At 40.6% G+C, this 22,775-nt stretch overlaps 2 protein-coding genes across 4 annotated transcripts; one reads left to right on the top strand and one right to left on the bottom strand.

Annotated features, from left to right (window-relative positions):
* The first annotated feature begins 4,052 nt into the window (after positions 1 to 4,052).
* Positions 4,053 to 18,010, top strand: LOC131257538 (probable receptor-like protein kinase At1g80640). 3 transcript variants are annotated; one of them, XM_058258337.1, is made up of 10 exons: positions 4,053 to 4,112; positions 4,169 to 4,270; positions 4,379 to 4,954; positions 6,188 to 6,226; positions 6,488 to 6,631; positions 7,318 to 7,461; positions 9,949 to 10,164; positions 10,284 to 10,405; positions 15,703 to 15,930; positions 17,679 to 18,010. In XM_058258337.1, exons 2-10 carry the CDS (start codon positions 4,204 to 4,206, stop codon positions 17,868 to 17,870), a joined length of 1,728 nt encoding a protein of 575 aa, XP_058114320.1. In that variant the 5' UTR covers positions 4,053 to 4,112; positions 4,169 to 4,203; the 3' UTR covers positions 17,871 to 18,010. The 3 variants fall into 3 exon arrangements, with proteins under 3 accessions (XP_058114320.1, XP_058114319.1, XP_058114321.1); XM_058258336.1 differs by lacking the exon at positions 4,053 to 4,112 and having other exon boundaries at positions 4,134 to 4,270; XM_058258338.1 differs by lacking the exons at positions 4,053 to 4,112; positions 6,488 to 6,631; positions 7,318 to 7,461 and having other exon boundaries at positions 4,134 to 4,270.
* On the bottom strand, positions 13,027 to 13,360 carry LOC131257539 (uncharacterized). Its single transcript, XM_058258339.1, has one exon. The coding sequence runs from the start codon at positions 13,349 to 13,351 to the stop codon at positions 13,061 to 13,063; it is 291 nt and encodes a 96-aa protein (XP_058114322.1). The 5' UTR covers positions 13,352 to 13,360; the 3' UTR covers positions 13,027 to 13,060.
* Positions 18,011 to 22,775: the final 4,765 nt, after the last annotated feature.

Here is a 22,775-nt window from a genome sequence, read left to right as displayed (position 1 = left end):
TAATAGTCATCGATAGTCGATCGGACCCGTGGCTATACGGATATGAGCAGGGAAATATTTTTAACTCATACCTCGAATTTGATTGCGATCTAACGGTCGAAAATCCACAACTTCGCGAAAGAGTGGAAAGTCTATTTCACTTAAGTTTCAGGCCTCAGCTTAAGGTATTTGCTCATTTCAAGCACTCGGCCTCTAGCCCAAGTTACGCAGCTCTGGGTGCTATCTTAATTCTCCACCCACGATGGATGTCAAGCCCGACAAGACGGACATTATTGTATAGTTTCGGAAGTAGTAGCCTATTAACAAATGGTTTAAAGCTTGTTCGGAAAATCGAGGCATTTATGGAATGAATTAGGTATCAAGATTTCTTATGCACAATTATTAGGGTTTAGATTAACTACGTTCATAGCGTGACGTATTTATAATTAGCAGAAATGACGATTCGGTCTTAATAACCCTAAAATGTTAGTTTTTTGGTTAAAGGAGTAATGGATTAATTTGGTTCATTAATCAAGATCCGACCGATATCCGTCTCGGCTTTAGGCGTGTCTTTATTTGGTTATGGTTATCTTAATTAGTCAGTAATAGGTTGGCTAGATTTGGGCCCTATGTGAACAAATCATGGGGCTAAACTCGATGTTTAAGTGATTGTTCGGATTTGTTGTTTTTTATGGTTGATCAATCCTATTTGTACGGTTCTTTATCAGTACCAGCCACGGATAGGCTCACTTCGAGCGTCAAGGGTCAATAAGTGATGACATAGGCTAGCATATAAACAAATTTTAAGGAATTTTGACAAATCCAAATTAACAAAAATCCAAGATGTTATAATTTCAAATCGCTTAAGTATTTGGCACCATAAAATAACCGCGGGTTGGAAATCCCCTCAAAAAAGGGGTTTTAAATCTAACATGAAAGCTTGGATTACATCTAAAATCTTTCCAAGAGCTGCATGTGTAATATGTGCCACTAAACTATTAATCTATTAGATACATGGCTCACTAATGATATCCCAAAATAATTAAATTATCAATCGCATCACTATAATTACTTTAATATGATGAGCAGTGATGTCCAAACATTGTTAATATAAATCAACGGTTAAAAATCATTGGTTAGTCACTCGGACATAATCTTATACCTGTAGCCCATTCGAAACTTCAAATTTTATAATTTTCAAGCAAAGTATATATTTCAACAGGCTTATTACAACCATTGTGTCAAACATTACATATGTTCATTAATTAAAAATATTAAAGTTGATTTAGTAATTAAATTTAAATTCCTATAAATATGTTATGTATAACTAATTTTGGATTAAAGTTGATTCTAAATCCACTGTTCCTAACCCAATAAGAGAATTTCTAATCCAGGAGCTCAAGATCCATGCTCCCATGTTGGAATCCTTGGTGCATGCTAAGTCTTTTTGACTTGTTCATACTTTTCGACTCTCCCCTCGATCTAGGCCATCCAAGAAGTCATCTGCCACCCATTTATATCAATTTTTTAAATTTTCCTTAGCTTTTACTGAATTAAAGTGTGGCCCACTTTATCAACTGAGCGGACTGATTGTTTACAAATTAAAGTGTGGCCCACAGGATTTTGCACCCACCTGTGACAGAGAGAGATCATGCATGGTATGGACCACAGCATCTTGCCCTTGTCATACACGCGGTTGTTATTTTCAAATGTAAGGACGGACGTGACCTTTCACTATCATAGGCCATCTCATATATATATATATATATATATATATATAAAATTTGTTATCTTTCACCTTCAAAGTACTTGACCCGTCCAAAAGGCTGATGCAGCTATCCCGAACCCGACTAGACTGAATTTGACCGGGTCCAAGAAGGCAAGACTCGAACCGGATATGATTTCTTGGCCGGTCAAAAATTTGGACCCGGCCCATTAAAATCGGGTTGGATCAGGGTTCCCCACCCGTTGACAGCCCTCAACTGTTTTAACCATGATCTGTTCTTTGATCTCGATCATTGGTATTGTGGGCCTTGCTTCGGATGTCCTATGGACCGGTAGATCTCTCAAAGAGGATAATCCTAACCTTTCAATTTGTGGGCAACAAATAGACGGTTAAGAAAGAAATTCAGGAAAGGACCACATTCAGTTCAACGAAAACCCGATGGGTAGGATCTTTCAATCTGGTGATTTTCGTGCATGGGCCTGATGACTATATACAAGCTAGGACGACGATCAATGGGCCCCACTTGTGCCGTACAAAATGAAAACCCCAAATAAGGTACACTGTATCATGACGTGTGTGTTTTATCCACGCCGTCCATCCATTTTGAAAGATAATTTTAGGGCTTGATCCCAAAAATGAGGTAGATCTAAATCTCAGGTGGACCACACCATGGGAAAACAGTTGTGACTGAATGTCCACCATTAAAAACCTCTTGGGGCCCACTGTAATGGTTATTTGACATCTAACCTGTTGATTAGGTCATGAAGGGTTATATATATATATATATATATATATATATATATATATATATAAGCTTGATCCAAAACTTTCGTGGCCCCCAAGAAGTTTTTAACGGTGGTCGTTCAATCAGCTCTGTGCGGTCCACTTGAGATTTGGGTCAACCTCATTTTTGGGCCCATACCATAAAATGATCCGGAAGAATGAGTGGACAGCATGGATGAAACACACACATCATGGTGGGACCCACCGATCACCGACCAATAGCCATTGGCTAGTGGCAGGGTGAGTCGCCGATCCGTTTCCTTGTATCATAGGGCATAAAGGTTGTAGGCTTGCCGCTGAAACGTCCACATCTCTAACAAAGAATAACAGTTTTAATGGCTGAGATTCGAATGTTTCAACGTCATTGTGTTTGTTACAGTCAATGAAGAGATGGGGTCCCTTCTCATTGTCATTCGGTACTCTCCATCACTACCGAATTGGATGTCCCGCTTTCTTTCCCCAATGAGAGATGTACTCTCCATCGCATCCTCCACATAGTAGAACACACACACACACGTGCCAACATGCATTGTGTGTGAAATATCTGAGCCGTGCATAGGTGATCCTATCCGTGCAAAAGGTGGTCCGCACTTTAATGTCCACCTGGGACAAAATCAGACCATTCACTCATCAGGTGGGTCACATCCGTAGACTAAGTCAGACCATCAGCCGTCTATTGATTCAAACGGTTTGGACGGCCTGATAGTTATAGTGCCAGACAATCTTTAGGTTGGCCCACCTTATACACGGTTAAGATGTTCAACACATGTGACACGTTTGCTGAGTAGAAAAAGTGACCAATCCACTCATTCGGTGGGTCACATCTTGAGTCAGAATATCAGCCGTCTATTCGTTCAAACGGTTTAGACCGCCTGATGTGTAGGCCATGATGGAAGCGGATTGGCTGGTGTACCACACACCATTACCTGACAGGTCTGTTTACGTGTCGTGCGAAGACGACCGCTGACGCCCCTCTGAGCTACGGGTTGTACGAACGGTTCAAAGGATATCAAAGTTGCGTGACCTCCAAAATAATGTATTTATTATATCCACACCGTTCATCCAACTGGTGAGATCATTTTAGAGCATAATTCCAAAAATGAGTCATATCCAAAGCTTAAGTGGACCACACCACAAATAGAAGTGGGACAGTGATTCTCACCGTTAAAATATTTGTAGGGCCCACCACAACGTTTGCTTTCCATCCCATCTGTTCATAAGGTCACAAAGACCGGGTGAAGAGATAAAACAATATATCATATTGATCCAAAACTTCTGTCACCCCCAAGATGGTTTCAATGGTAGACGTTCAACCCCCCAGCTCCTTTTACAATATGGTCCACTTGATCTTTGTATCTGTCCTTTTATTATTATTATTATCAAGAAGTAAAAACAGAGCTCGCAGAATGTATGGACGGTGAGACCCACAGAACTTGCTGACGTCAGCACATCAGCCATATCGGTGGATGGTACACCAGCCAATCCGCTTCCTTTGGAATCGTCTTATTTGCTTCATAAAACCAAACGATTACAGAGAGAGAGAGAAAGAGAGCGAGAGAGACTTGGGTGTTGGGTTTTAGAGGTGGGAGGTGGCTAAGGTAGTTTGAGAGAGAGAGAGAGTTGGGTCTTGGGTTTTAGAGGTGGGAGGTGGCTAAAGTAGTTTTCGAGGGAGGTACAGAGAGAGAGAGGACCAAACCATCAATCATCAACAATCAATGGAGTATCATATCTTCTCTTTCCTATCCATCTTCATCCTCTCCAATCTTCAGTTTACCAAATCAGGTGAGTATACCCAAGACTCTCTCTCTCTCTCTCTCTCTCTCTCTCTCTCTCTCTCTCAAACACAAATTCCCATTAACACAAAATCTCTAATAATTTCTATTTCTTCAGCACCATGCGCACTGAATTTCAGTCTCTTCCCCTACGAAGCACGCAGCGACTGCTTCAACATCCCCACAGGCTCGACCCCCCTTGAAACCATGCACTCATGCTGCCACTCCTCCCTCCAAAACATCTTCGAGGCCATGGCCGTAAGAACCAACGCCACTCGAACGGTCTTCCTAGACCCGACTGAAGCCCTTGAGTGCACCAGCACGTTTCAAGGCCTTCATGTCCAAACCAACCTATCCCAATGCCAATTCCAAGATTTCATTTCTTCGTCCTCGGACAGTACTTGTTCAAAAGATGTCCGTTCCATCTTAGAATCACTTGGGGTGGAGAGATTCGACGCATTGAGATCGAGCTGCAAGGATTTGACCGTGGATAGCTATAGCGACAATGCATGTTTCAGCTGTGTGACTGAGTATAGAAGATCTTTGGAAGCTCTGGAAGAAGGGAATGGAGGGGAGGTAGGGACATGGAGCCAGAACGTGTGCCCCGAAGCTCTCCTTGTTAGCCTTGCAAGCTCGGATGTGGGTTCTGTGAATTGGGTTCGAGCTCTTTTTTCATGTTTGTGGGATGAAATATGTAAGTCTTCTTCTTCTTCTTCTTCTTCTCCTCTCTCTCTCCAGACTGATATTGAAGTCATTCATCAAATCCTTTGTTTCCGTACACATAGCACACACGTTAGTAAGTCCTCTCGGCATGGGTCTAGAAAGAGTTATCTTTTCTCGTTAACAGCCTGGCTGACCTGAAGATAGCTCACCCGGATGTAGGGTTCATTGGCTGGAAGAGCCCTGCACGCTGCGTGGTGTCCAACATGCCTTGGGTAGCCTTTGAAAATCCATAGGACCGAATGACTCCTACACCCGCACATCATGTCTCCAAGGCAAACAACCTCTGGTCGATGGAACAACGTAGAAAGGGAAGTCGGCAAAATGGATCCGTAACATCAAAAATAAGATTAGGTCTAAGGGCCAGGCATGGGTCCAGTCCCGAACCGTCGGCAGACTGCTCAATCTGCTCCCATGGCGGTGAGAGCAGGTCGCCACGTGCCAGCCGGGGGATGGACTGAGAACGGACCCCTCGGAAATAGGCCCACCGGAGAAGGCCATGTGTAAGTGATCATACCATTTAGATTACCGTAGTCTTCGATGGGATGGCTTTCTTTTCTATCTATCAAATGAAGACCAATCAATGGCTGTGATGACCTGATAAACGTGTTTCTTTGCCAATTCCCCAATCTTATGTAAGAACCAACAAAAGAAAGGCCCTGATCTCGTACGCGTGTACCACATGCACCACCACTAGATGCTTATAAATACGACCATGGTACCATCCATAAATGCAATTTAGATTATTTGATACTCTGGCAGAGTGAGTTGGTTAATATGCAAGCGCTCAAAAACTGTACACATGTCATATTAACATAAATTAAACCATTCAATTTGCTGGATCCATTATATATACTTGGTTGAACAATTCTAACCAATTTGAACCGTTCACCGGCTGTCCACAAATCGGGTAGAAAGATTCTTAAAATCAGTGTGAATATTGATCTATGATCCATCTAATTTGGGGCCCACAATTTATACTGTTTAATTTAACTCTACACCATGTCTACAATTTCTTAGTGCCTGCATATCAACCATCACACTTTGCCCGAGTATCAAAGTTTTTTCTCCAAATACATGCAATTCTAGGTGTTTTTACTCTTACGTAAGCCAATATGCACGTTTGTATATATATTTAGTACGTTGGTATCTCCGTATATATGTTCTATATGCTTGGGCTGATAAAATCTTCTTCATTGATGTGCAGACTTCCCATTTCCATTGACAATGGAAGAACACGAAAAAGGTAGATTTTTTTGTTTTTTTTTTTTTTTAATTATTTAAGATAAGAGCAATGCAAAACATGGTTAAAGACTCGGCGACTCGAGTGGACTCGTCTGGTCTTGAGTCGAGTCGTGACTCACGAGTCATGGATGGCTTGTCCAGGTGACTCGGTTACATCCAACTAGATCAATTCAGCCGAGTCCGAGTCGACGTCGGGCTTGTCTTAGTCTTAAAACCACAATATCAAATGAAAATCTAACATTATTTTAAAGAATTGTATAAGGTAGAGGATTTCCATTCGGGTCGAAGAAACTCATGATCTCGATAGCCATAGCGGCCGTGTTAGCAGTATTGGCTCCGATCCTTTACAAGTTAACCAGAAATCGATTGAAAAAAGTGAGTCAAAAGGAAATAGAAGATTTATCAGGTAAGTGGAAAAAATATACATCACAAGATTTTCTTTTCTTAATTCAAATAATTATTCACAGCATATACTCAACAAGTGGTACACATATACAACATCTGAACCATTCATCAGGCCAGCTGTAACATAGATGGACCATAACCCAAAACTTTCTTTGTCTGAACCCTTGTTGAAACCACTTAATTTAAAATTCTTATGTTGGTTTGATCTTTGAAATTTTGATCTCCTAGGGGATGATTTACCACCTATTCACATGCTCAAATATTCCAACATGTGTGAGATCTAAACCGTCCATAGAACACACCATCACAAGAAAAGGCTACCCCTAAGAAATCAGGTCCTTGGCTAAACAAGTGGGGCCACAATCGTAGACACTATCTTAATTATCAATATAAGTTCTGACAGGCATTGGCACCGCCAATATCACTTATTAATGGAAAACCGGTTGACCCTATTTTCCTAACCCTTTTGGAAGGAAGTTAATGAAACCATATGCATTTTCTACCATCTATACATTAGTACTCTTCCAATGAATATTTAAAGTTGTCAGATTGGTCCAATTTTTTGGGCTAAGTAGATCTGAGGTGGGGTCCATTGGATGATCGGTTTGGATGTTGTAGACATGTGCCACGTGTACATAGAAAGCGTCACTGATACAATAGTATTTTTTTCTTTTCCAAATGGTGCAGTTATAGTCATGAAGAAATCACTTGAGGATGATTATGCTAATATTCCATTCAGCTTTTCCGGGTTGTATATTTTCTCCCAAGTAGAAATCGCCAGAGCCACCGATAATTACAATATTTCCAATTTCATTGGAGAAGGAAGCATAGGTGAGATAGTACTGCCATGCAATATATACATACACATGCATAAATTCAGATGTATAGGAGTCAGAACCAAGTTGAGCTTGGCACAGATTGGCTTGGCTCTGCTTGGCCAGCAGCTAGCCCTAACTCAAACTCGGCTTACCTCGGTCTTCAAGCTTGATTGGCCAGCTCGGCTTGGTTGGGTCAGCAGCTCAAGCCCATTCAAGCTGAGTTCGAGCTTGTAAGAAACACATATAATGCATCTTCAATCTCTCACAGCATGCAAAACAATAACAACACCTTATATGTATTTCATCACAGCAAGCCGCATTAAAAAACACAATATGAGGGCAGTTTCATAGTGTGTGTGTGTGTGTGTAATGATTGTTTCATATCTATTCCTAACTCAATACTAGCTGATTCTGTGGAGAACGTACGCATTCGAAACAACACTTAGTTGAGTTATTTCATCAAATACTTGGCAAGCAGCATCAAGATAAAAATAACCAAGTTACCAAGCCAATTCGAGTTTAGGTTCGTGCCGATTCAAGTCGAGCTCGGACAAGCTCAAACTCGGCTCGAAATTTCTTCGAGCTCCAAAAACCAGCTCGACTTAGTCCGAATCCAATTTCGAGCCGAGTCGAGTCGAGTGAGCTGAACGAGCTAACTTGACTCGTGTACAAATAATTAAAATTGAAGATCTGGTGTTAAACTCACACACCAAACTACAGTGTAGAACTTGTTTACAACGCCTTGTTAGGTGGTGGGCCCAGGCCTCTACAGTGTGGGGTGGTCCATGTCCGTCAATGGATGTCCTGGATCTTGAAAGGCTTGTCTTGAGGTGTGGATTAGATCTGGCAATAGATTGGCCAATCCAAAGGCCCATGGGCTTAGTCCGACGTGGCCTAGATCTAATTTTCAGGCCCATGAGTGGGCCAGGTTTATGGCTCCGAAATCAAATCTAGGCTGTTGACAACCCCAATATGGTGTGTTATACAGCTTAGATTATTTTTCAGTTGCCACACAATGTTTAGTCATTTCAGAAGCGAACATACTATCATAAGTTCTAAAACCCGGTGACCTGAGTGGAAACTCAATTGAGTCGAGTTGACTCATTAGAATTTTGACTCGGCCAACTTTCGAGCTTGAGTCACTAGTAAATTAAACAACCTTGTCTACTTTGGAAATGGATTCTATTGGAAATTCAGATCCCTGTCTGAGCTAAGCTCTCGAAATGGACTCTATTGGAAATTTGGCTAAGTGTTGGGCTTCCGAGTTGATTGGTGAGAATCTCACCATTTTTTTCAATAAATGTTAAAAGGAAGGGTGAGTTTCAAACTCGTAACAAAAAAAAAAAAAGAAAAAAAAAAGGTCCATAACCCTATAGATTATTAGTCTGTTAAGATCCCGATGGTTCAAATCCTATAATTTCAAGAGCTTGACTTGACGCATTCCATCAATTTTACGGCTTTTGGTATATTAGTTGGGTTCTTATAACAATTAGTATTAAAGCTAACACAACATCCCGTGTTTGAGTCAAGGAAGGAGTGACACTTAAAAAGGGTTACTTGGACCAAAGAGAAAGCCGCCACAATGTGAAGAGGGCTATGTTAGCAATCAAAGTGTAGCTGCCGAGAGGAAAGAGCTACCTGAACAATCAAAGTACAACCAACATACCCTAGAAAGGGCTGCCTAAAAAAATTAAATAAATAAAGGTCAGAGTGGGCTGCTGTGGATGTCGGCTGCAGAACATGATGGAATGTTGTTATGATCCCAATGGTTTAAAGAGTCTAGCTCAATACGTTCCACTAATCTTAAGGCTTTTCACATATTGGTTGGGTTCTTAGTATAGTATTATTCAAGGGTTTAACTTAGTTTGGTTGGGTTCTTAGTATAGTCTTATTCAAGGGTTTAACTTAGTTTGGTTGGGTTCTTAGTATAGTCTTATTCAAGGGTTTAACTTAGTTTGGTTGGGTCAAGTTAAGTATTGACACAAGCCCAACTCAACCTCAAGAGGACCCGACTTGCAACCCAACCCAACCCAAATTGCAACCCTTGGGTTTTAAACCTGAATTTCTTCATGCTTAACCCTAACCCTACCGGACCACTCGAAGCCAACCCAATTCAAATACATGTGATTTTTTCCAACCTAACCTAGCCCAACTTGAATTCGCTCAAACCCAAATCAGGGTGGAGTTTTCTAACCCTAACCTGACTCAAAGACCGTGACAACCAACCCGAACTCAAGCTGGGTTAGTCAGGTTCATGTTGATCCAAACCTAAGTTGCAGCCCTATGGGTTATGCCAAAGCTTCTTAGGCCATTTTAAATATGTATTAATCCTTTAATCTTTTTTTAAAAATAAATACTGACTGGGGTCGATCACAGACTTGGTCAAGTCTTCGATGGACTCAACCTGGTTGGAATTCGCATCAGGGTTCATGAACCATGCATGCAATAAAGGTTCCTTGGGATTATTATAAATTACTTGTATTTACTTGATGTTGCACAGGGAAAGTCTATTTGGGAATAATGCCAAGTGGAATGAAGGTGGCTGTAAAACGATATAATGAGGAAATGAAGGTTGAGAGTTTCGCGACTGAGGTCAGTAAGGTGGCTAAAGTGAGACATCCAAACGTGGCCTCTATATTGGGTTATTGTGATAAAGAAGAACAATGCTTGGTTTGTGAGTATTGTGCTAATGGCAACCTTGAAAGTTGGCTTTTGGGTATTATCTCTCTCTCTCTCTCATATTTCTTCAAGATATCAAAGTGCTCCCCAAAGTATCATTAATCTCAAGGTAATCCAACTTCTTGCTAACGACATGGAATGACACTCATGGATTAGGTGACTGGAAGTCGGATGTGCTAACATGGGATCAAAGGCTACGAATTGCATACGGCATCGTACAAGGCTTATTGTTCCTAAGGAACAACCCATACGAAAAGATTATTCACAGCGACATAAAGGTGACTCAAAATTCAATAATTCTGATTCCTAGGTGTCTTCTTCGGTGATTTGCAATGCCGTAGATTTGAATTATATATATATATATATATATATATATATATATATATATATATATATATATATATATATATATATATATATATATATATATATATATATAGAGTCATGCTCACCTATGCATGTGCGCACCTTTGCACACGTGTTATGGGCATCTAATATGAACAGTCCATGTGACATGGAATCCCATGAAACCCCAAGAGACAAATTTTCACCATGATCTAAAATTTTGATGGGCCATAGAAAAGAGAAGCAAATAAAAGGAGGAAACTGTTTTCATTTTTCATGGCTCATTAGAGTTTTGGATCAAAGTAAAAATTGGGCCGGGGTTATTTCACGAGGTGCTGCTTCACATGGACCGTTCAGATTTTATTTTGGAGTCAAATCACATATAATGGGTTCTCAAAAAAGTTTGCACGAGTTCCCTGGACCATTGTGCGTAGCTGAGCGTTCATATATATATATATATATATATATATATATATATATATATAGCTGAATATACATGATGTGACTCCAAAATCTTAACGGTCTATGCGAAGTAGCTCCAATTTTTACTTTGATCCAAAACTTTGGTGGGCCATGAAAAATGAAAATAGTTTCCTCCTGGATTTGCATTTCTCTTTACTTTGGCCTACCAAAATTTTATATCAGGGTGAAAATTTGTTACATGGGGTTCATGAGATTTCCCAGCACATGGTCTCCTGCGCACATGGTCTCCTACGCACCGTATCGTAGGAGAACTTTTGCGCCCCCAATTACCACCGGTCATGCCAACTTAAACAAGTGTGTTGTAAGTGATCCATTCCAACAATTCAGTCCATGACATCAATTGAGCCATACGGTGCAAAAAATATGGCTAATTTGTGATTTACTAGGCCACAAAATAGAAAACAATGGGAGAGGAAAACCTACCTTTGAATTTTTACAGGGCCACCATGATGTTTATGTGAAATCCATTCCATCCATTAATTGCCTTATAGAGGTTAATTCATGGAGACCAAACATTAGACCCATACCAGATGTATGTGGATCACACTAAGTGAAGTGATTTTGATAGTGGGTGTTCCCTACACGGTTTCCACTTGTGTGGCCCACTAGAATTATAAATGTAACTGATGTTGGATCAATACCCCTAAATTATCATATTGACCCATTATGGTTAGAGTGGATTTTACATACATGTCAAGGTGGGCCCACCTCTAGTTGACCCAGCATTGGTTGGGACGTTGTCCTAGGCTATGGATTAGATGTTGTGACGGCCATCAGCCACCTAACAGCTAGTTGGTGCTAGTTAGCCTAACAATGATGATTTTTCTAGCTGAATGTATGGCATGTTCCAAAAAAATGAGTCAAATCAAAATATCAAGTGGACCATGCCACAAGAAAGATTGTTGGAAAGCTCACCATTAAAAAAATTCTTTGGGCCAACATAAGCTTTGGATCAAGCCGATATTTGTGTTTTTCCTTCATCCAAGTCTCTATGACCTAATCAATAGGTTGGATGACAAATAAACTGTACCTAAGAATTTTTAATGATGGGTGTTTAATCCATTTAATCACCACTATTTTCATGTGGTGTAGTCCACTTTAAATTTGGATCTTATGCATTTTTGGGATCATGCCATAAATTGAGCTAGAAAAATAGGTGGACAGCTTGGATTAAATATATACATCGTCGTTTGGTCCACTAGAACCAACTAGTAGCAAGGTTGTTAGTTACTTACAGGGTCGGCACGTAATCAACGTCTCTAATGCATCAATTGGCTAGGGGTTGGCCCACCTTGATGTTTATTTGAATCCACTCCATTCATAAGGTATGTGACAATAGTTTAGTTGTAAGGATAAAAGATTGACCACATTTATAATGTTGGTGGGCCACATTAGCAAAAATAGTGTAGGGGATGCTAACTATCCAAACGGTTTCACTTGGTGTGACCGATATGAATCACGAATCTAACTAATTTTAAGACATGATACTAAATTTCTATCACAGACCTAATGATCAGGGTGGATTTCATGAATGCATCATGGTGGGGCCTAATCCCAGCCCATCCTTTTTACTTGTGTTGGTTGGTGTGCAAAATATCTCATGCAGAGACCGGGACTCTCTCTCTCTCTCTCTCTCTCTCTCTCTCTCTCTCTCTCTCTCTCTCTCTCTCTCTCTATATATATATATATATATATATATATATATATATTACCATGAGGTCAACCTATGTGAGCCCCACCATGATATGTGTGGAACATCGACATTGTGCATTTGATGCACCATTCCATGGTGAGATACGAGCTTAAAAATCAAGTCAATCCATGACTTGGGTGGGGCATACCTAGGCGTGTACATTGAGTCGAAGCGAGTTGAGTTGGCCTCAGCTCGACTCGGCTAGAACAGTGGCTGACCTCAGCTCGAACTCGGCTTGGCTCGGTCCTCTAGCCTGATTGGCTGGCTCGGTTCGGTCAACAACTAGGGCCAGCTCAGGCCGAGTTCGAGCCAAGTTCGCCATTGAGGCATTTCCACAAACACCTTAACTACGACTTCAAAAGAAGAAGAAAATCTTCCAATACATAGAAACTCATTTGTGAAAATCCCAAATTTAAAAAGAAGAAGAAGAAGAAGAAAATCTTTCATATATAGAAACATAGATACAAATGGGTGTATTGAAAATGGTAATGGAGGAATGTTGTGGGTAGAGGACTAAATGTTTGGAGCACAAGGTGCAATGGTATTTGCGTTTGGTTTTGAAACAAAGAGGGAGAAAGCAAAAGGTCCGTTGGCTTTCAACATCCATGGCTTGGACTATTCCTCCATAGTAGGGGCATGATCCTAGTGCCTTCTCTGTTCCCAGCACCTTCTCTTCCTCGTTGCATATGTATACTAGCCACATCTCTCTCTTTCTCTCTCATATTTCGTTGAGTCATTTTATTAAACAGTTGGTGAGCAACATCAATGGCAAAGTAATCGAGTCACCGAACTAGTTCGATTCGAGCTGGATTCGATTCGAGTTGAGTTGAGCTAGGGCCTGCTCGAACTCATTTTCGAGCTCAAAATATCAGCTCGACTCCACTCGAACTCAGCTTCAAACCGAGTCAATTTGAGCTTTTTCAAGTCGAGTCAAGCGAGTTAACCGAGCTAGCTCAGTTCGTGTACACCCCTAGGCATACCACCTATAATATTTGAGAGGGGTTATCCTCCCATTAAAACATTCATAATCATTTATTGGTTACACTGAAATGGGGTTCACAAATCCAGCCCATTCATTGCGTGTGTCCCACTTGGATGTGGGGTCAAACCAAGTTTCAACGACATCCAAAACTCAGGTAAGCCCCACCAAATAATTTTATATATTTTAGGCATATCTTCACATGGTTTTAAATGGCATGGCCCACCTGAATTCCATATATGGGATACCCCATAACCTAAAGGGGTACCCATCAAATGCACGGTATTGATGTTCGACAAACATCATGGTGGAGCCCACACAGATCGACGTCATGGGAAGCTCCAAGAGGTCAACCTCATAGTACCATTTTTCACACACACACACAAATATATATATATATATAGTCCACGTCACACCAATTTTAAGCCGTATCCAAATTTCATGTGAGTCCCTCTAATTGCTTTTAGAGGTTTTAGGCATGATTTCTCGTAGTTTCATATGCATGGTTTGGTCTACTTTGTATTCTGGATATACCTTATTTTTGGGATATCACATAACCCAACGGAGACTCACCAAATATATCACATAACCCAAAGGAGACCCACCAAATCCATGGTGCGGATGTCCAATTCCATAGATCAGAGTGGGGATGCGGAGCTTGACCTCATGGTGGGAAGCTCCCATGAGGTGCTCCGTGAGACCCATTGTGATGTGTGATGAAAATGCATACCGTGCATTTGGTAGGTCGCCTCTAAGATGTGGGATATGTAAAAAAATCAGCTGTATGTGAAACTCAGGTAGATCATATCATCATCTGAAACTATAAAAAATTATGTATAAAGCATCTAAAATCATTTGATATGGCTCACCAGAGTTTTGAAATGGCCTGAAATTTGGTGGGACTGTTTGTCCAAATGGGAAACAGAGCTGGATGTCAAAACCATATCTCAGCGAACCCTATGTACAATTCTAGAAGGTTGTAATGGACGAGCATCTACTTTCACTGTTGTCTATGGTGTAGCCCACTTAAGTCATGGATTGGCCTGATTTTGTTGTTTATGGCCCACCATGGAAAGTTGCATCTGATTAATGGTATGGATCTCCCTCACACATTACAGTGAGGCGTTCTGTGTGTGTGTGTGTGTATATATATATATACTGTACTGCTTTGATTTAAATAATAATAATAATAAGTCGCTGTTTAATATTCGCATCTGGGTAATGTTCCAAAGGAATGTAGGTTGATTGGATGATTATGACCATCCAAACAGTTGACTTGATATTTAGATTATGGCCCATCAATTGGACGGTCTGTATCTACAGGCCATCCACCAAATGGTCAAACAGATAATTTATACTGTAGTTTTAAAACTTGGAAACTCGACTGAACTTGAAACTCAGTCGAGTCGAGTCAAATCGGAAACTCAGACAAGAAACTCCAGTTTTTCTTATTTTTCAGTAATATTTAATATTCTAGTAGTATAAATACATAAACAATGTCGAGTTTCACTGAGCTGAGTTGAGTCGAGTTTAGACCGAATCATGACTAGATTGAGTGTTTCTCGAAAACTAGGTGAAATCTGGTTTAGCCGAGTTGACTCGGGCGAGTCAAGCTGGATTTTTATTATTTTTTTTTAAATATGGTTTATACACCAAGTTTTAGTATATGGTTTACGCACTGGAATACAACTTAGGCAAATGGATGCTCATTTTCTGCTTCTTTTTTTTGATGGATTTCAGCTGACAAACATACTCCTGAATGAGAAATTCGAACCCAAGATATCAGATTTTGTTTTATCGAATAGCAAATGGATGGCGATGGACGGAAAATCCGACGGTCATTCAGGATATGGTTTATACACCATATCCTGGATTTTTTTTTGCACTGGAATACACCAGATTCCAGTGAAATCTGGTTTAGCCGAGTTGACTCGGGCGAGTCAAGCTGGATTTTTTTATTTTTTATTTTTTTAATATGGTTTATACACCAAGTTTTAGTATATGGTTTATGCACTGGAATACAACTTAGGCAAATGGATGCTCATTTTCTGCTTCTTTTTTTTGATGGATTTCAGCTGACAAACATACTCCTGAATGAGAAATTCGAACCCAAGATATCAGATTTTGTTTTATCGAATAGCAAATGGACGGCGATGGACAGAAAATCCGACGGTCATTCAGGATATGAGCTTGCGGTGCAACCGAATGATATCGTTGGTTTTGGGGTTGTTCTTCTTCAGTTACTGACTGGAAGGAAGGTGGTTGATTTCATCGATTCAAGACCGCGATCTCTCGTCAATGAGGTTTGTTACCAGTATCCAGAAATTCTCCCAAGAACGAATGATGGATAGGATATATATTGGGTGTTTGTGTATATACAGGACGTTCCACGTATTCGGTATTCAGCACTTGTGATGGGTGGACCCTGTTCGAGGCCGTTCTTGAGTCGCTTCATGCACCAAGGTGGGGCCCACCGTGATGTTTGTGAGAAATCTGTCCCGTCCATCCGTTTTATGAGCTCATTTTAGGGCTTAAGATCAAAATTTAGAAGGATACAACACTCGAGTGGGCCATACTAAAGGAAAAGGTGGGTAGGGAAAATCCTACCGTTGAAACCTCCCTGCGTCGACAGTGATGTTTACATGCCATCCATACCGTTCATAACATCATTCTTACTGAGATGAATTGAAAACACAAATATTAACTGGATTCAAAACTTCCGTCCTCCACGAATATTTCAACTGTGGAAGTTCAATCCTTACGTTTTCGGCCCACTTGAGTATTGGATCCGGATCATTTTTGGCTCGACGTTCTACAACGATCTCAAAAAACGGATGGACGTAGTGGATCACTCAAAAAATCACGGTGGGCCCCACCTAGGTTTCCAGCGCAGGCATGCATGGTTAAAAGGCTCGACGACTTGGACCGATCTGTTCTGTCTCTAGTTGAGTCATGACTCGACTGAGTCGGGGTGAATCGGCTCGGTTGGCTGTGTGGGGGTGACTCGTAGTGTCGAACTGGATCGGGTCTGACCGAGTCTGAAAGTTGACTCGGACGAGTCGGACGGGACTTCCGAGTCTTAAAAACCATCATGATTGAATGTGTATGCATTCCAATGTGGCTGTGTTCGGCCCAACAGAATCGCATATGTGACATCATGGTGTAGTGATCTGAGCCGTTCATCCTATGGACTTCACGTTGGCTGAATCGTAGCCCAAAGGTGAACTGATCAGATAATCCTGACCATCCAATCAAATGTGTGGCTGAAGCTATGAGTTACCACTCTAATGTGCTCTCGCTCATGTGCACCAAAAATTGCATCAGCTCATCTGAAGTATCCGTACCAAACATCTCCACTATCGGGACTTTTCATAATGTGGGCCACTCTGTAAGTGACGTATAGCCCAAAAATCACACCGATCAGATTATCCTAACCGTACAATTCGGTGTCATGTGAACATTTGTAATGAAAAAGCTCAGCAGTCCAAATTCAGTGGACGAAATAGCAGGGTTAAAATTGTCCGATCGGTGTGTTTTTTTGGTGTGATCCATCCAAAAATAGGGCCCATAATTTGGACGGTCCAGATTGACGTGCTCGTATTCCGTGTACTTGCATCGTTTACAGTCAAGCGAAACGAAAGTGGAGCCTATGGTTTTGTAATCCGGATCAAAAGGACCTGATATTGATAATTGGGATCTACCAATCCGGTAGATTTTTTGGCATTTAAAATCCATTGTTGGACCCAACAAGATTAACGGATTGGATTACCAAACCATGGGTCCTACTTGCTAGAAACTAAAAAACCAGAGTATAGTCTGCAAAGACACACCGGCCCCGTACGAACTAATTCCTATAGGCGAAATGGGTAGGATCATCCAATCTCATAACTTTTTCGGGCTATACTGTACCGTTGGTGGATCATATCCATCAACGGTCCTGATCGCTGAAGCATGGCCCCCACTTGTACATGCATCTAAACACGATTTACAATGTTTTTTTTTGTTTTTTTTTTAATATATAAAAAACTTCCAACTTCTCTGACTAATGCAGGCAAGGACTATGGTAATGAAAGGAGGAAACACCAGTTCAATAGCTGACCCTAGATTGAACGGTCTATGTCACCCAATTGCATTTCAACGTCTTCTATTGATGGCTGTGTTTATTACAGCTTCATCTGATCGTGACAGGCCCACCTTGGATGAGATTCTGCATAAAATCCAAGAAGCTCATTCTCTCACTTGAATATAGGTATGCATTTCGATTCTAAGGAAAATGGTGCAATCTGCAGACCTTTTGTATTGGTTTTTTTATGTGCACTTGAATATTCACGATTCCCATCAACGTTCGTCTGTCATTCATGTATATGTAATATCTAGATCATGTGGGACTAATAATATATGTAGAATAAGTCCGAAGACCTAACTGTGCATGGAAGATGGTGATCAATAGAGGAGGAATAGAACATACCTGTTTGAGAGGCCATTGCTAAATATAGAAAACTCCTATTGTGCGGGATAGGTGTTGTGCGGCGCACAACACCATTAGTGCACAAACACTATCAGCACACAACAAGTCTCAACGCACAATAGGTCTCAGCGCATGACAGGTTTGAATGCGCAATAGGCCTGGGCGCACAAAGGGTCTGAGCGCACAAAGGGTCTGGGAACACAACAGGGCTTGCGCACAATGGCTCCCCTTGGCACACAATATGTCCTGCACAATATGTTTTGGCGCACAGTAAACTTGGGCAATAGTCTGCAATATATGATACTGCCAGCAATTATTGCCTTAGCTCATAACAATATAGAAAACTCCTCACACCCGTATTCAGATAATTTGATGGGACTAGTTTTTCTGAATTGTGAATAGGATAGGGGACTTGGCCATAATGTAACATCCTGAATTTTCACTGTTTTGGATTTTCAAAAATTCTTTAAAAATTTTTTAATGTAATTAACTTATATTATCACTTACTGACCATTAGCACTCAATGTTAGTTTATACACGGGTGGTACCAGTAAAGAACCGCACAAGTTCAATCAATCAACCGTTGGAAGCCAACGAATCTGCCCGATCACTTGAACATCAAGTTTAGCCCCATGATTTACTCACACAAGGCCCAAATCTAATCGACCCGTCGTTAAGTAATCAAGATAATCATAACTAAATTAAAGATGTAACTGAGGCCGAGTCAGATAACGCATGGATCTTGACTAATAAACCAAATCAACTCCGTTACTCTTTTAGCCTAAAACCGATGGTTTAGAGTAATCATGACTAAATCTTCACTTTCACTAGTTATAAATAGGTCACACTGTGAACATAGTTAATCCAAACCCTAATCATTGCCCACGAGAAATCTCAATACCTAATTCATTGTAAAAATGCCTCGATTTCCCGAACAAGCTCTAGACCACTCTTTGGTAGGCCACTAGTTCCAAAACTATAAAATAATGTCCATCTTACTGGGCTTAACATCCAACGCGGGAGTCGGACCTGAGTACTGTCCAGAACCGCTTAACTTGAGCCAAAAGACGAGTGCATGAGAAGTGCAAGTACCCTAAAGGAATAAGCTGAAACTTAAGTGAATTGGGTCATCCACTCTTATGCAAAGTTAAGGATTTCAAAACGTCGGTTCACAACCAAACTTCACACGTAGAGGAAGCATATTTTCCTTCTTATATCTGTATAGTCACGGCCCCGATCGACCATCGGTGACCGTTGAACAGACTTATAATCATATCTGTCGATCGGCGCATCCAAATGAAGGGCCGAACATATCCATACGTAGATCATCATTAGGGCTAACTATCCTACGGTGTATATCAATATGTACACCTCGTAGTGGGCTCTAAAGGCTAAAAAAAATTCTCTCATAGGGCTAGTATAGTAAAAACCCAATCCTTGGAGCCATTTACACTAAATCTGGCAATATAAAAGAGCCTCATTTAGGCACCCCCTCTCCCCATACGAATTTGCCCTAGAAGAAAGAAAGGAAGAAAGAGAAAAGGAGAGAAAGAGGAGAAAAGAGGAATAAGAGAGAGGGAGAGCTTGGAAGTATAAGAGTTTGTGCACCTTCACCCTCTCATCTCCTCTATAACAAAATCATCCTTTATTGGTGTCGATTCAGCGACGATTGAAGGTAAGTATTGAATTATGTTTGTAAGTTTAGGTCTTGTGTTTAATTCATTCCAATTCTTATAAGCTTGTATGCTTATTTAGGCATTTCAACGATGATTTCCTAACACCCTAACCCTACGGGCGCCGTGAATCAAGCAGTTCGTCACAAGGTGCGAACTATTATCCTTAGGTGGCCTAGCATAAACTCTACTATGAGTTTAATGATTATGAATGTTAGGATGATGTGCTTTAGTAATCTAAAGAGAACCTAGCCAAGACCCTACATGATAGGTCCCCCTAAATCTCATGAAATGGTTAAGTGTTGGTTATTTGTTCTTCAACATGATTAGGCTTAATTTGGAGTGGCATGTTCATCTCATATGTGATTCTAGTATAACCTTCCTTGTGGCATGTATGATTGCATAAAATCGTTGTTGTATGTTTGTGTTTGCATAAATCTTTGTTGTATATTTGTACTAACATTAATCTTTATTATATGTTTGTACTATGAATAATGTTTAGCTCTTGATCTCGTTGGTAACCCCACTCAACACGCACATACATTAATTTCATATTTTTATTAGTAGTTGAATTGTAGAAAATCTGAATTTTTATGTTTGATGCATGAGTGCATGACTTTACTAGTGTTAGAAGGTGAATCCGGAATTGTTGGAATATTATTGAATGTCATAAATCCCTGGGTTGGTCAGCGAACTGAAGTGGGAGAAGATGGTTCCGTTGGTAAGACCATCCTGTGGCTAAACCAGCGGGTTTCGGCGGATGCGAATAGACGACAATAGTTGGAGTACATGGGTCGCTTGTACTTGATGTCGTCCGTCACGTACTCGCCTAAACTCGAAACGACTAGTTCACTCACTGACCAATCATATTCATTAACCATGTCTGCTCACGCCTGTATGTAACCTAGAACACCCTTCAATCACCGAAGCCTATTGATAACCATCTGAAACTGATCCACTGACTCGAGAGCCGGGCATGGTGGAATGGAACACTGTGTCCAAGCTGTCAGCCTACGCTGAGGTGACGAGCCTCCCCATAGTGACCGCCAGCGATCCCTTTTCTCAGCACTCTCCATGTGCTTGAAATTGGGGATGGAGAACCCGATGGGATCAAGGATCGCGGGGTCCTAGCCTCGCACGTTGAGTGGCCTTGGCCTCGCAACCAGTTGAGTGCAATGATACGTGGGGTGTACCGGTTTCCCCAATTTGCTAGATGAACAGAATTAATTAAAAACTCAGCTAACACGATCACGATATCATCGCACTAGTTAGGTTGGCGACTCGGCAGTTGAAGTCGCGATGAGGGAGTGTTCGGCATGCGCGATCGTTAGACGAAGTCGCTCGAGGGAGTGTTGTTGTGAGGTCATGCATCATATCATAATACATGCATATGCATTAACAAGACTATTTTGGGATCTACGAATGTATGTCTTTCATTAAATTCATCATATAATTGATGTTTGTTGTAACTTATGGCTAATAGTAACCACTGAATTAGCTACCTACTCCCACTCTGAGACGGTGTTTTAAAACACCAACCAGACTCTTTACTAGATACAGGTGAGGCAGAGCTCGACGAGCCGATCGAGGTGAGCACGGATGGGGAAGAGGAGCTTTCCTACTTCCAGCTTATGGGCGGAACACCATAGACTGTGCGGGTTGTTTATGGGTTATTGAGTAGGGATCTAGCGCACCATTTCCTTAAGACATTTCTTATATAAATTTTGTCGGGCGACGCCTTGTGCGACCCGTTTGATATTCTTATATACTTGTATTTCTTAGTCGCATTTATTTCAGTAAATTAGTTGTGATTTATGTTCCAGCCGATTCCTTTATTGCTCATTTAAACTAATTTATATACAAATTATTATAATTAGGATATAAGCAACACCCAGGAAATTGGAGGCCGAGTTCCTACACGGCCCCTAAAAATCCGGAGTGTTACACATAATTATATAGTTGTTGGGGAAAAAGAGTTTGAAACTTATTACAACTCTCTCCCCACGGCTCCACACCTGTTCGATCCTAGTTGTATATAAACAGTTGTACGTATCACAGCTATAACATTCCAGTCCCTATGCAGATACATCGCACGGATCACACTGAAGTAAGGCTCACTGGTTTACCCATTCACACAGTCCAACCTTTAGGATAATCCAGACCGTAGAGCCCACGTACCTTATAGAGTTCTTACACATCATTCAAATCATGGACCCAATGTGGATGGAGCATGCCTTGAAAATCATAGTGATCCAACAACCTTAAGCGTTGAATTAGTGGCCATCAAATGGACAGCTAGACTGAATTTGGTTATAATTCGAATTCAATGGGTAAATCACATGGTTAAAATTGTCCAGATAGGTGTGATTTCATGTTATACCCCATCGAGGGTGGGCCAGATAAACAATGTTATTTTGATTACTTTCTTGAAGAACAATTGCATTCTTTGCCAAATCAGCATTCTTGAGTAATTTTGCAAAAAAAAAAAAAAACCAACTACAATATAGTTTTAATGAATTTTTGGACCGTTTCGACTTAAAATTCATAATTTTTAGCTCAAATGTTGTTTGGTACCTTGAAAATTATTATTTTTTCCTAAAGAGATTTTTTTTTAATTTAAGTGGTCCAATAAGATATGTGATTGAAAATTCATACTGCCAAACACAAACAATAGAATGAAATTTTCAATGATTGAAAGTCCAAACCACCTCTTTTAATAGTTGACCATCATTTTAAGAAGAGCAATGATTCAACCACTATAATAGTTGACCACCATTTTGGGAAATCTACACCATTCAAATTCTTATTCTTCCTGGATGGAATTTGAATGTAGACCACTTGAGATATATTTTTTCCTTTTAACCATCAATCTAATAGCCACCAATTGGATGGTTAGATTTACTCGATGGGGATGATTTCTGAAATTATGCTCTATCCGCAATATGCCCAGCAATTTGGATGGTCTAGATGACCACATAAGTGTAACCACATGCAACGATGAATCATG

This window comes from Magnolia sinica, chromosome 10 (genome assembly GCF_029962835.1).
Source record: "Magnolia sinica isolate HGM2019 chromosome 10, MsV1, whole genome shotgun sequence".
Taxonomy (NCBI): domain Eukaryota; kingdom Viridiplantae; phylum Streptophyta; class Magnoliopsida; order Magnoliales; family Magnoliaceae; genus Magnolia; species Magnolia sinica.
Note: the sequence above shows the minus strand (reverse complement) of the source record. Positions and strands in the feature narration are given on the sequence as shown.